Source organism: Eptesicus fuscus, chromosome 18, assembly GCF_027574615.1.
Source record: "Eptesicus fuscus isolate TK198812 chromosome 18, DD_ASM_mEF_20220401, whole genome shotgun sequence".
Lineage (NCBI taxonomy): Eukaryota > Metazoa > Chordata > Mammalia > Chiroptera > Vespertilionidae > Eptesicus > Eptesicus fuscus.
This window is the reverse complement of record NC_072490.1, coordinates 1975001-1988099: the sequence shown is the minus strand read 5'-3', so window position 1 is coordinate 1988099 and position 13099 is coordinate 1975001. Positions and strand designations below refer to the sequence as shown.

At 56.8% G+C, this 13099-nt stretch overlaps 1 protein-coding gene across 1 annotated transcript in view; it reads right to left on the bottom strand.

Moving 5' to 3' along the window:
- Positions 1-208: 208 nt before the first annotated feature.
- The window catches only part of RBM5 (RNA binding motif protein 5), a 23161-nt gene continuing 10270 nt past the window's right edge, over positions 209-13099 (bottom strand). Inside the window, exons 7-25 of the mRNA XM_054729671.1 lie at positions 12234-12317; positions 11376-11436; positions 10867-10932; positions 10442-10602; positions 9919-10016; positions 9298-9385; positions 9103-9180; positions 8948-9020; positions 8250-8335; positions 7715-7799; positions 7430-7521; positions 5347-5508; positions 4699-4848; positions 4540-4611; positions 3598-3777; positions 2927-3001; positions 1777-1874; positions 1573-1702; positions 209-751 (exon numbers count right to left, since the gene is read on the bottom strand). Coding sequence (XP_054585646.1) covers positions 626-751; positions 1573-1702; positions 1777-1874; positions 2927-3001; positions 3598-3777; positions 4540-4611; positions 4699-4848; positions 5347-5508; positions 7430-7521; positions 7715-7799; positions 8250-8335; positions 8948-9020; positions 9103-9180; positions 9298-9385; positions 9919-10016; positions 10442-10602; positions 10867-10932; positions 11376-11436; positions 12234-12317 — 1965 coding nt within the window. The 3' untranslated portion in view covers positions 209-625. The remainder of the gene's footprint in view (positions 752-1572; positions 1703-1776; positions 1875-2926; positions 3002-3597; positions 3778-4539; positions 4612-4698; positions 4849-5346; positions 5509-7429; positions 7522-7714; positions 7800-8249; positions 8336-8947; positions 9021-9102; positions 9181-9297; positions 9386-9918; positions 10017-10441; positions 10603-10866; positions 10933-11375; positions 11437-12233; positions 12318-13099) is intronic.

Below are 13099 nucleotides of genomic sequence, written 5' to 3'. Positions count from 1 at the left end.
TTTCCCTCCCTCTCCCTTCCTTTCTGAAATCAGTAAAATGTATTTTTAAAAATAAGTAAAATATAGTAATATTGAATGTAAACTGTAATGGGGCATGGACAACAGTGTAAAACAGCACCTCTAAGTAACTCAGGTCATCACCAGGCCCGACTGGCTGACATATTGCCCACCCCGTCTCCCAGGAATAAAGAGACACAGCCACTCATTTTTCAAGGTATTTCTTTTGTAAAGAAGCCAGATTTGGCAACTAGACTGAAAATCGTCCAAAACTCTGTACAAATGTCTAATATACAAATATACACGAGGCTTCTGCCAGGAAAACACACGAACGTGAGGCGGCTTCGGTGTCGCCACCTCGGGCATCTCCACGCCCGGGAAGCGGGGCTGGCGGACCGCACGCAGGCGACACGTGGAAACAGGACGTACGCTATGTACACGGAAGTAGAAAAGACCAGTCCCTCGCCCGCTCACAAGCCCTCCGGCAGGAACGAGGAAGGCCATTCACCCACACCCCAGAGGGCTCCTGGGAGGGGGAACAGCGCAAGGCATGCCCTTAGCGACCGGAGAGGGACCTGGGCGACGGCCCACCCGTGCCCGCGGAGCTCCTCGCTCTCCTCTCGGAGCCTCACTCCATCTCCGTGAAGCGGGCAAACATGGCCTTGCGGACGGCATCCTTGTAGGAATCCGCACCGGACAGTCCATATGCGCTGCCCTTGGCCCCGAGGCCAGCTCCTTTTAGCCGGACTTGAGCCTGGGGACAGAAAACTGCTGTCAGCGGCTGGCAGGCGATGGGCTGCTCCAGCCCACTCCCTACCCGGCAGGAACACCCACCAGGCGCCAGAGACCAGGCCTTCTGCACTGGAGACCCGGAGCAGGGATAGGGACTGAGGGAATAAAATGGGCCAAGGTGACAGCAGACTGAGCCGCCCCCACCCCGTCCCCCACCCCCACGCCCGGTGCCTGCTGAGCAAGCATCGGCGCCGGAAGCTAGGCCCCAAGCATGACTGAAGCCGGGGCAGGCCTGGTAATTATGGGCTCAGACCACGGCAGGGCGGCCTGGCGCCAGCAAAGCTCCCTGCAGACCCGGCCTGGAAGGTGTGACCTAAGCGGCGGCGCAGGTGGGGAGGGAGAGGTGACTGCGGGGTCTTGTCTAGAAGGCCAGCGGGTGGTGCCCTGATCCTGGGATTGAACCTCGATCTCAGCTCCGACCAACTAAAGGATTTCTTCTCGTGGACAAAAATCCTACTGCATTTTAGTTTGCTTTAAACCTAACCAAAACCACCTAGAAAGAAATGAAAGCACGATACCTCTCAATACCCAGTGGCGGCTAACGGGTCTGCGCTGGTGCTAAGGGTTTGTTTATAACCAAGGACATAGGATACACAGTCCTCAGGAGGAAACAGGTCTGCCCTACGGCACCAAGACCCCAGGAAACGCGAGCATTCCTCCCAAGTGACATCTCGGCAGAGGCCGAGTCAGGGAGGCGCAGGGAGCAGGACCCCTCGTGGGGAGACGGCCGTCTGTGCCAGGTCACTGCCCGGGCCCAGGCCCCGGAGCCCCGCCCACGCTCACCTCGATGGGGGCTGTGATGCCTTGACACTTCCTCCCCAGGCCCGAGCCTTCCCGCCAGCCCATGGCCTGCAGCATCTTGTTGCCAATGTTACTGTGGTCGATGCCGTCTTTGGTGGGCTGCTCGTAATTCCTGCCAGCGGCAAACACAGAGTTACTGAAAGGCTCGAGCCCCAGCGAGGAGGCGGGCGTGCTCACGACACGTACACGGTGCCCGCTTCCAGCTGCTTCTTGCGCTTGGGCTCCGGCGGCTCGGGGATGCCGTACTTCTCCCGTCTCTCCGCGGCGCGGTCCCGGTACTTCATCTGCGCGAGAACAGACACAGCTCGGACACCAGGCTTCAGCCTCCGGCAGCCACACTCCAGGGCCTCCCAAGTGGCCTGGGAAACAGCGCCGTGCCCCTCACTGCGCTGGGCCCTGGGTGGCAGATAAACTGCGGGCCCTGCGGAGAGCTACGTCCCCAACGAGCAGGCTTATTAGCCACCACGCGTCACAGCCCGCCACGGTCCTGGAGGAGGAGGACGACAGAGCTATGCTCTCCCCTCGGCACTTGGACAGGCCCACCCCCGGGCCAGAGACCCATCGGCGTCCCTGGGGAGCTGGCACCATAAACAGTGGGGAAAAACAGGAAAACCACAAAACAGAGAACAAGCCCCTCACTACAGAACCCCCCAATTACTTGCGGAGGGAATTTCAAGTAACCTGCCCACTGGTTCAGTTCTTTATTTCTTTTTAAATATATTTTTATTGATTTCAGAGAGGAAGGGAGAGGGAGAGATAGAAATATCAACGATGAGAGAGAATCATTGACTGGCTGCCTCCTGCACGCCCCCTACTGGGGGTTGAACCTGCCACCCATGCCTGTGCCCTTGACTAGAATCGAACCTGGGACCCTTCAGTCCGCAGGCCGACGCTCTATCCACTGAGCCACACCAGCAGGGCCCTCAGGTTCATTTCTAATCTACAGGCTTCCATTCTCCCTGCCCATTGCTGGCTGCACAGGCTTTCTCTGCCCACCTGAGCCCCAGCCACTGCTTCCTCCACATGCCCTGCCATCACTTAGGCCAGAGAGAGCCTCCTGCTCCTTCCTCAAACCCAGGTGCTTCCCCGGCAAGTACTTGGCATTCAGGACGCGAGAGCAGTCCTCAGGGCATCTCCTGTCAGTGCACCCTCCTGAAGGGACCATAAAGGCTCGCAAAGCACGTGTGGCCTGGGTCCAGTCTACACGAGCCACCGTGGCCGCTGTGTGTGTGATTACCTACCTACCTTTCCCCTGGGACCGGGAACCCAGTGCTGCCAACGAGAGCTAACGGCAGAGACCCCGAGACGCTCTCCCCAGTGGCACACGCCCGCTCACCTCTCTCTCCCGCAGTTCCAAGGCCTCCAGCTCCTGCTCGCTCAGTCTGGACCGCCGGTAGATGTCCATGTTTTGCTACAGAAGAGATGGGACACCGTTAAGAACGCAGACCATCCTCATGTGACAGACACATCTACCATCCCCCACGTCTGCCGTGTTCTCAGCTCAACGACTCCGGCAGGAAAGCAGAGGCGGCGTGCCCGGGCCCATGCTCCTCCCCACTCCGAGGCCGGCCGTGGACCCCACGTCACTGCGCTGCAGGTGCTGATTTTTACGAACTGAAGGCGAGACCCCTACCAGCAAGCTCACAACTCGCTTCGTGGCAGGGGTCCGGAAGGGGCCCCGTGGTGCCTGCAGTCGCCCGTGACCAGGAACAGCCTCTAAAAGGCAATCACGGCCCTGGCTGGTGTGGCTTTAGTGGATCGAGCATCGGCCTGCGGACTGAAGTGTCCCTGGTTCGATTCCAGTCAAGGGCACGTACCCAGGTTGTGGGCTCGCTCCCCAGTAGGGGGCGTGCAGAAGGCAGCTGATCCATGATTCTCTCTCTCCCCTCCTTCACAATAAAGAAAAAAATATAAAGAAGGCAATCCCGCATTGTGGGCTCCACTGCGCTGTCACGGCCAGGCCGCCGGCGCCCCCTCCCGCCCGCCCCGAGCTGGGGGAAGCGGCACCTTGTGCAGGTCCGAGAGCTGCTGGTGCCGGACCAGCGCGTCCTTGTTGGGGAACTGGCGCCGGCAGAGCAGGCAGGCCATCTTCTTCCAGTCGGCCAGCTTCTCCTCCTCACTCTCCAGCCTCTCCACCAGCTCCTCTTCATTGTCACTGTCACCACTGTAAGCAGCCACCAGACCCCTCTGGGGACAAGAGGAGGGGCGTTGGCGATGGACAATGGCAGAGTACAGCCAGCACCTGGAGGCAGGACCGCATGACCCACGGCTCTGCGCCACACCCGTCACCCACACTGCCCCCAATGCACGGAGCAGCCAGGGCCACGTGCTGGGGACAGCCTTCCTGGTACCGCCCCTGTGGGCCCAGGAGTTCCCAGATGGCGCCTCCAGACCACTGATGGTTCAGGAAAAGCCCACACACAACAGGTCAGAGAAACGGCCCACACAGACCAGTTAGGTAGCACGTAAAAGACGTTTCTTGCTCCGGCTCGTGTTGCTCAATGGTTAGAGCACCAGCCTGCACTCTGAAGGGTCACAGGTTCAATCCCCAGCCCGGATGAGTGCATGGGAGGCACCCAATCGACGGGAGCCTCACGTCTATGCTTCTCGCTCCCCCTCCCTCCCTTTCACTCTCTCTAGAAATCAATGGGGAAAATATCCCCGGGTGAGGCTCAACAACACACACATTTCTTAATTTTCCTTCCACACCTACAGCTACTTACAAAATGCAACGAGCTGAGCTTAGAAACTCAGGCCTCCTTCCTGCTCCATCACGCCTGCTCCCTCAGGGAGCACCAAGCCCGAGCACGAGTCCGTGCAGAAGCCGCCACGCACCCACCCAGCGCCCACCTCCCACATCCTGTGAAGCGGAAGTCACAGCAGCCGGGAGACGGCGCTGCGGAGTGAGACAGACCAGACCCGGCCCGTAAACCCTGGCGAGCTCCTTACCTTCAGGGGGTTCTCCTCGTCTCCATTGCGCACCAACTCAGGGATGAGCTGCTGCCTCTCAGCCAAGGCTCCCTGGGGAACGCGCAGTCATTAGCCTCGGGTCTGAGGCGTGCCCAGCACCAGGCCCGCCCTGCCCGCCGCCCCGCCTGCCGCCCTCACCTTCTTCTCGAAGAGAGCGAAGCCCGCGTCGGCCGCGGCGCTCTCCCGCCTCTCTTCCTCTCGCGAGGAGCTGACGGGCTGGAAGCTGTTTTTGAAGTTCTCCTTCTGCTTGTTCAGGCTCTTCGCCCAGCGCTCCATGTCTTTGGCGATCTAACGTCCAAACCACAACCACGAAGAGACATTTAGGCAGAGACACTCAGAATACGCTGCGTCAGGGTCTGATCTCAGCCACGTGCTCTGAACGAAGCTGCTTTTGCTCCTGCTTCTAACGACAAACCTCTCCAAGGTCACTACATGAACACCGCTCGTCTGAGCCCCCAGGATGTCCCAAGTGCACAGGCAAACGGACAGACACCGGCTGGCACCGCTAAAAACTGCAAAACGCTCGCCCAGCCGGGCAGCTCAGCTGGTGAGAGCGCCGTCCCGATACGCACGGTTGCAGGTTTGATCCCCGGTCAGGGCACATACAGGAGGCAACCAATGACTGTGTGAACAGGTGGTACAACAAATGGATGCCCTCCTTCCTCTCTCTCTAAAAACCAACAAGTAACATTAAAGAAATAAAGAATCCAAATGAAGCGGACATAAATGCCACCGCCAAAACTCAGGACGTCACGCCCGGCGCGGCGGGACCCAGCGGCGCCTCACCTGCTGGGCCGTCTTGCTCTTGGGCTTCTCCTTCTTCTCCTTCCCCTCCTTGGCAGGAGGCAGGCCCGCCTGCTGGTGGGAGCTGGACTCGGCGGCCGGCACGTAGGTCTCCTTCTCGCCGTCCCAGTACAGGTACTGCTGCGTCAGGGAGTTGTAGTAGTACTAGAAACGGACAGGAGTGCGGACGCGCTGCCGTCAACCGACCAACTTAAATCGTTTGTCACGAGACACGGCACCGTTATTTTTTAAAAAACCATAGAACGTGTTGCGGCCGTCCCACCTCCTGCCCACAGGGTGCTGCACGCCGTGGCGGGTGAGGACGATGAACCAGCCAGCGCACGTGTGGAACTTCTGGAGCGGAAGCACCATGTGGTTTCTTTCCCAGAGTCTAGTTCCCGTTCATTTAACCCCAACTCCTTTCCATAAACCACTGATACAAACCAAGAGGCCGAACACCCCCCGTGACAACCAGCTAACAGCTCCCATTCGATTCCAACACGCAGCACTCGGCACCGAGGCCACCGAACACAGGGCTGCGAACACCAGCTCGGTGCCCGCAGGGCGGTGCAGGTGAAGGAACCGGATCGGACCGGGGGAAGGACGAGCTGCCCAGCAGGGTGGCACCTCTCTCCTTTGTTCCCCCGTCCGTCACTCTACCTGCTCAACGGGACCCAGAGCAGGTGTCATGTCTCTGCTGGGAAGTGGGTGGGTCAGACACGGGCCACACTGTGTGTCCAGCGAGGAGAGCGGCCCAGGAAGGGGTCAGACTTCACCGAGAGGTGGAGGCAGCCCGCAGCCTCACACTTCGCTCTCCATGCAAGTTCCTGCTAAAAGCACTTCTCTTGTATTCTCTAGCTCCAGCTCCTGATCCTAACAGTTTTATTTATGGAGTGTTAAAGCCGCTTTTCCTCTTTAAAAATCACATACACCACCCAAAATAAAACGCCACTCCACAAACCTGCCAACTCCTCCCCTCGAGAATACAGGGATGCTAAGAAAAGAAGTTGGACACAAAAGGTCACATCCGATTCCCTCGGTCTGATGTGGAGACTAGCAAACCCGGGGCAGGAGCAGACAGGTCACCGGGGCGAGGGGCGAGGGCGCGGCTGCCTCACGGGCATGGGCTCCCGCGGGGTGATGGAATGTTCTGGAATCAGACGGCGGTGATGGCTGACACTGAGGTACTCTGAACAATCACACCACCACTGAACTGTACACTCTAAATGGTTAAAATGGTGAATTTTATCTCAATTAAGAAAAGAAGACATGGAAAAAACACAATTGAAAACTTCTATCTGGGTCTTTTTTTTAAAAACATCGATGAGAGAGAATCACTGATCAGCTGCCTCCTGCATGTCCCCCATTGGGGATCGATCCCACAACCTGGGCATGTGCCCTTGACGGGAATCAAACCTGGGACCCTTCAGTCCATAGGCTGATGCTCTATCCACTGGGCCAAACCAGCTGGGGCTCTAGCTGGGTCTTTAGAGAAAGGTTAAGAGCCACCTATAAATGTTACTTGACAAAAGAATCCATGGTAAGAAGTCAGAACAGCAGTTGGAGAAGGGGGAGTCCTGACCGGCGGGGGCAGGGGATCTTGCCATGTGCTAGGGCTGTTCTCTCCTCTCCGTGGTCGGTGTATGTGTAAACATTCAGAACGGCACACTTCAGTTTTGTGCATTTTTATGTGTGAATATATCTCAAAACAGTTTTCTAACCTATAAATGAGAAACTTAAACCCGTGAGTCCTGGCCAGGTGGCCAGTGGGTTGGAGCATCGTCCCCATAGGCCAAGGTGGCGGGTTCCATTTCCAGTCGGGGTGGGAGGCAAAGGATCGATGTTTCTCTCTTACATCGACTGCCCGCTTCTTGCAAGTGCCCCGACCTGGGACTGAACCCGCCGCCTTTGGTGTACAGGACGACACTCCAACGAATGGGCCCCACAGGCCAGGGCTCGATGGCTGTGGAGAATAAAACGAACCTGGTCACCTGCTCCTTTGCAGGACTACCTCACCTCATGCCTCACCAGGGTCTGAAGGACTCTGGGCCATGCCCAGTGGGACCGAGGAGGAGAGAGCAGTTACCTGCGAGTTGGGGTCGTAGTACAGCCCTGTGGTGGGGTCGTAGTAATAGCCCGAAGACTCATCGTACTGGTAAGTGGACGTGTCCGGCACCGCTGCAAAGGCAAACCCAGCAGCTAGTCAGCAGGGGGCCCCGCTGCATTCAGGTTCTAGGCCGCCGAGGTGCAGCCATACAGTCTTCTTCTCTCACGTCCCATGTCCCCCCATATCCACGAAGGGAGAGGAGCTCATTAAACTAAGGCAACAACCAGGACCTTCTAACTGTCAACAGCCCCCTGGCTGGCTTACCGTATTTGGCACCAGGAACTACACCAGTCGGGGAAGCGGCAGGGGCCTGGGTACTTGCACTGGTGCTAGGCTGTGCCTCCTCAGTCTGCAAAGAACAGCAGCTTCAGTGAGTTCACCTGTACAGCCTCTTAGGATGCAATCGCCACCACCAGGAGGAAGGGCTACACATACACGCACACGCACACGCACACACACAGCTCTAAGGCAGCCCTGGAGCCAGACGCACGGAGCTACACTTTCTTCCTGAAGGTCGGTAAGCCGAAGCATGCAGAAAGCACAAGTACACCCTGCTGGGAATCTCACAATGAACACACACACACACACACACACACACACACATACACACACACACACACACACACAGTTATCGGGAATCTTACAATGAACACACACACACACACACACACACACACACACGTTACTGTTATCTAATACCATCAGACAGAGAGAAGCGAGGTTGGGGTGTGGCTCCTGCAGCACGAAAGCAAAACCAAGTCGCCCCACCAGGCGCTAGCTGTGCGGGAGCCAGGCTTACCGGAGAGCTGGGTGGGTTCGAGGTCTGATTGTACAGCTGCGGGCTCTGGGACACCACAGCCGCCGAGGTGGTGGTCGCGGCTGTGCCTGTGATGGAAGCACCGGGGTTAGGGAGCCAGCACGGCACTCCGAGCCGACCGCCTTCGCTGCAATGCCCAGCCCAGCCTGTGTGTGTGTGTGTGTGTGTGTGTCAGATCTTATAAATGGCTCCCATATATGCCCTGACCCGTGGCCTTTCCGTCTTATACCCTGCTACAATGACACACCGCAGTCAGCCTGCTGTCCATGGCTATAGAGAAAGGAGCAGAGAACCATCTCTACTCCGGAGTTGAGAAAAGATTGAACTCCGAGGCTTTTCTGATTCTGGAACAAAACTTTAAGCCAAGGCTTCCAGCAGTGACCCTCTGGTTGATGTCTGGGTACCAGGCTCCAGGTCACTCTCTGTCCCTGACCCTGCGGGGACACTCGTGATTCCCTAGGACACAGCGCAGGCAATAGGATGAGTCCAAGAATGAACCCTCGTCGCGCCACGCTCTCTGAGGCTGTGATCAGGTCTTGGTGACCACGAGCACCCTAACCTTCCCAGCCCGACAGCCCTGACGTGCCCCCGGCCTGCGGGGAACGGACTCGGAGCGTTGGGAGTCGCTGGAACGTGAGGTGCCTCTCCTCAAACCAAGAGAAAGGGGACGGAGTTTCTACCTGATGCAGATGCCGCATCAGGTTCCAACCCTCCAGCTTGTTGCTGATAGAACTGTTGGTAGTCCTGCGAGTACTGAAGAGAAGTCCACCGTTAAGGCCGCTGTTCCCAGAACCCTCTGGAACCAGAAGCGGGAGCGGTCAAAGCAGCCACCTACCTGGGTGTACTGCGCATAGCCGTCCTGGCCGGGCTGCAGGTAGCTGTAGTCGACATTGCCTCCTTCGCCGCTCTGAGACTGGAGCACGGAGAGACGACAAACAGACCACCTTAGTGGACACCAAGAAGGGACGAGGAAGGGTTCCCTAAACGCCCGAGAGCTTCTAAGGCGAGCACCGCGGGAAGGGCACCGTACCTGGGTGGACGACCACTGGGCGGCAGCGATGGCTGTGCTGGCCACAGAGAAGGCGCTGACCCGGTTGCCATCAGGGAGGACCAGGTCTCTAAAACACAACGACCCAACCATGTGACCCCTCAGGATGCTCCAGCCCGTCACCCACAGGCCAGGACACAGGGATTCCCTCCAGCCTCGGTGGGAGGTCTCAAGGGCTTAAGTCCTCAGTGGGCAAGTGTCCCTGTTCTACTTTGTAAACTGCCATCCAATGAGGCGTCTGCTGGATGAGCAGACACTAGACACGGGAAACCCACGGGCCTGCGGGGCCCCATCCACACGAGGCCACGGCGTGCTGTCCCGGGAGGAGGGCTTCTCTCCGGACAGGCGTGCCCTAAAGCGGCCTGCACAGCGCACTCACCCACTGCCCGGCCCACCCGGGTCCTGCTCTCAATTTTTCTGGCAACTGGTGACCGAGGCCAGAAGGTACCGAGCTCTGAGAGGAGACAACTGTCCCGCTCTCGGCCTGGGGACTGGGGAGGGAGTGGCCCGGTGTGGAGACCCAGCTGAGGGGACCGTCAGCACAGCACCCGGACAAGTGTGCACGGACAGCAGTTTTGAAACAAGGATGATGAAGCCACTCACTTTCTGGCACTTTTTGCAAAGTCAACCCCAATAGTCTTGCCATCGATTTTCAAAGGCGGATGGAGACTCTGCAAGACCTGCAGCAGCTGGGAAGCATCCTGAAGGGGAAGGGAAGAAACCCGCTGTCGTGTGACTGGAAATCTCACCCTACCACCGCTGCGTGGGAAAGAAGAGCTTTCTCTTAAAAAAGAACAGCAGCTCTGACCGTCTGCGGCTGCGAAACCTTGAGAAAAACCGCCTCCCTCTCCACCAGGACAAGGAGGTGCCGTGCTATTAAGGAGGAAATGCGAAGTCGACCCACAGCAAAGCCCGAAGGACTCACTGCGGCTCAAGCGTCAGCCCCCGCCGTCACAGGCAGCGTGACTTCTAGCCCTCATGCAGTGATCGCCTGTGACTCAGCCTGCCACAGCGTCACCAGGTGGTCTTGAACTTCGGGCTCACAATTTAGTGTCACAATGGGGTGAACCCCTTTTGCCTCTTGGAGCTCAGCTTCTTTTCAAAGGCGATCCCCCCAGCCCCTCACCATGGCGGAAGACAGCTGCACAAACGCGAAGCCCCTGTTCTGCTGCGTCTGCCTGTCTTTGATGAGGCGGATGTTGTTGACGGCCAAGGACGCGTAGGGGGACAGCGCGGTCATGATGGAGTCCACCACCGTGTGCGGGGCGATGTTCCGGAGAATGATTGCTGGGGCGAAGGAGACACGTGACATATAAGACACGTGACATATAAATGCGTCCCACCGCCAGCGCTTTTCAAGGCAGGTTCAAGTACAAACACACGCACATCCATTTGGGGAGGTTCCTAGTGTGCCTTTCATTCTGACCTGGAGGAGGTTCTAAAAACCAACCTTTTACAGGACACCCTGCAGCAGCTGCTGCTGCGCATGACCCAAGGGTCGGAGAACAGCAAAGCCACGCTGCGGCGCGGCCAGCGGGGAGACGGACTTACTGTCGCAGTAGTAGTCCACAGACTGGACCGCCTCCGTGGTTCCACAGGGCACTTCCTGCTCCGAGTCTGCAGGAGGAAGGAGGGCGATCAGCCTCAGAAGACAAGCGGACAGCACACCAATGCATTTTTAGTAACAAAATATATGCACACCCCAAAGCCTTAATGTGAAGTCGTTTGCTTTTGTAGCCACGTGGGGCTGTAATAAAACCTCACGAACTTTGACATGATCAGTGTGAAATGCACAGACGGGGCACGTGGAGGCTGACCCGACGCCTGTGCTGAAGAAAGGCAGGTGCAGAATGCACCCAGGCAAGCAGACTCCTCTGGGAGGCAAAGGCCCCTCTGCACCCGCTATCACCAGCAGCACCTACCGAACCTTCGGTAAAGGTGTCAGAAAATATCTAAGTTACTTGTTTAAATGTCCTAACACCTATACGTTCCCTCAAGTTCACAGACAACCCCATAGTCAGGTCTTACTGCACATTCCAAACAGCTGAACCCGGGCTTACCAAACTTGTCCGCTCCACATCGGAAGCATTTTAGTCTTTTCCTGAAATTGTTAAGGCAGCACTGGAAAGAAAAAAGTTTCACCTTAATTGCCAGGCTTACTAGGAACCACGTGGGTCAGATTGGCAGGGCCATGGGCTCGTCCCAGTCAGCAATGTGAACAGCAGCGAGTAATACCAGGGACCCAAGACAAAGGGCATGAACCTACACACTGAGAACGCTTTGCTAGGGGAACTCCTCCAAGAAAAACACATCTTGGCATCTTTTGCAATAAACTGCATTCTTATCAAGTTGGAGGAAAGTCTCAGTTCACTGAGAAACCTATGGGAAGTCACTGGCCAAGGTCTCCCTGGTATCGAAGCGCCCGACACGGACCACTCCATGTCCACAGAGAAGGCCAACAGAGGAGTGGACACGGGACGCAGCCAGAACAGAGTTGAGCCTCTCAAAATGTCGATGCAACACCCAAGTTCAAAGTGGTGCACTGGACCCCGACAGGACTCACATAGCCTGAGCCTGAGCCGGGTCACAAGGACTTTTGTTCATGTAATTGAGTGACTGCCCAAAGTTGAGAGCTCAGGAACTGAAGAAACTGTAAAGTGCAACACACCTAAAACCTTAACTAAAGTACTGGGCTCAGAACCTGGATCTTAATAAATAAAACCACTCCAGTGTTCTAGGGATTCTGTCCTCTAATAGGGGGACCCAAAGCAAGTCACAAAGCACAAAAATCACCCTATGACAGACACTGCTGACCGGCACTTCCGTTTCCTTGTTTGGACGGACACACACACACACACACACACACACACACTCTAAAACCCCGAAGAAGCAGGGTCACGTGGGAGCAACAGCCTTACCTTGTTACAAAGCCAATCTTCAAACTTGGGTCTGGGGTTGCTGTAATGCATTGCAATGTGTTTTCCTTGAATCACCAGCTTTTTCTGTAAAAAAAGAAGTAATTAGTTATTCCCATTGTGGGAAGCGTGTGTCCATTTTCCCAGGGCAGAGCACACTTCGGAAAAATCAGTGCTCTGGAATTAAATGGACAACATACGGGGAGGGCCAACCACCGCCACCTATACTCTGCCCATCCAATCCTTCCGACAGGCAGCAAGAGAATGGGATACGGAGTAAAGGTCAACGGAGTCAGGGCGTGCGGACATGCACCAGGCGTGTCTCCGCAGAGACAGAAGTCCTAACCTTCAGCAGTGACAGGCTGCCCGAAGTGACACTAGTTCAAAAGGCAGAAACCACAACTCGCCCAACTCTGAGGTCGTCTCCTACTTAAGCCCTTAGCACGTGTCCTCCGGCTCCGCTTCGCCCGTCCCTGTCCCCATCCTTAGGCACCTGGGAGCCTTCCCGTTTCCCTTCCCCAGCTCCCGCCTCGGGAAGAGCTGCAGGGAGGGAAACTCGCTCTGACAGGAGTCTGGTCACAGCTTTCTCAGGAGGGACTATTCTGAATGCCACCGAGTCTACATCAGCTAAACGAGGCTTCTTTGTGCCAACTGCAGCCTGTCATGTCCCAGGTGACAGATGTGCTTTTCACTGAAATGGATGGCACTCTCTTCAAGATGAGTAACCAGGAGGCCAATGAAGTTTCTTCGGGGGGGCAGGAAAGATTCGCAAATGCTGGTATGCCACCTCACCCTTCACGTCAACCACGTGACTCAGAGGGACTGAATTTGAAAAGTTCAAGACTCCAAGCTGAATCAGTCTAGCCAAG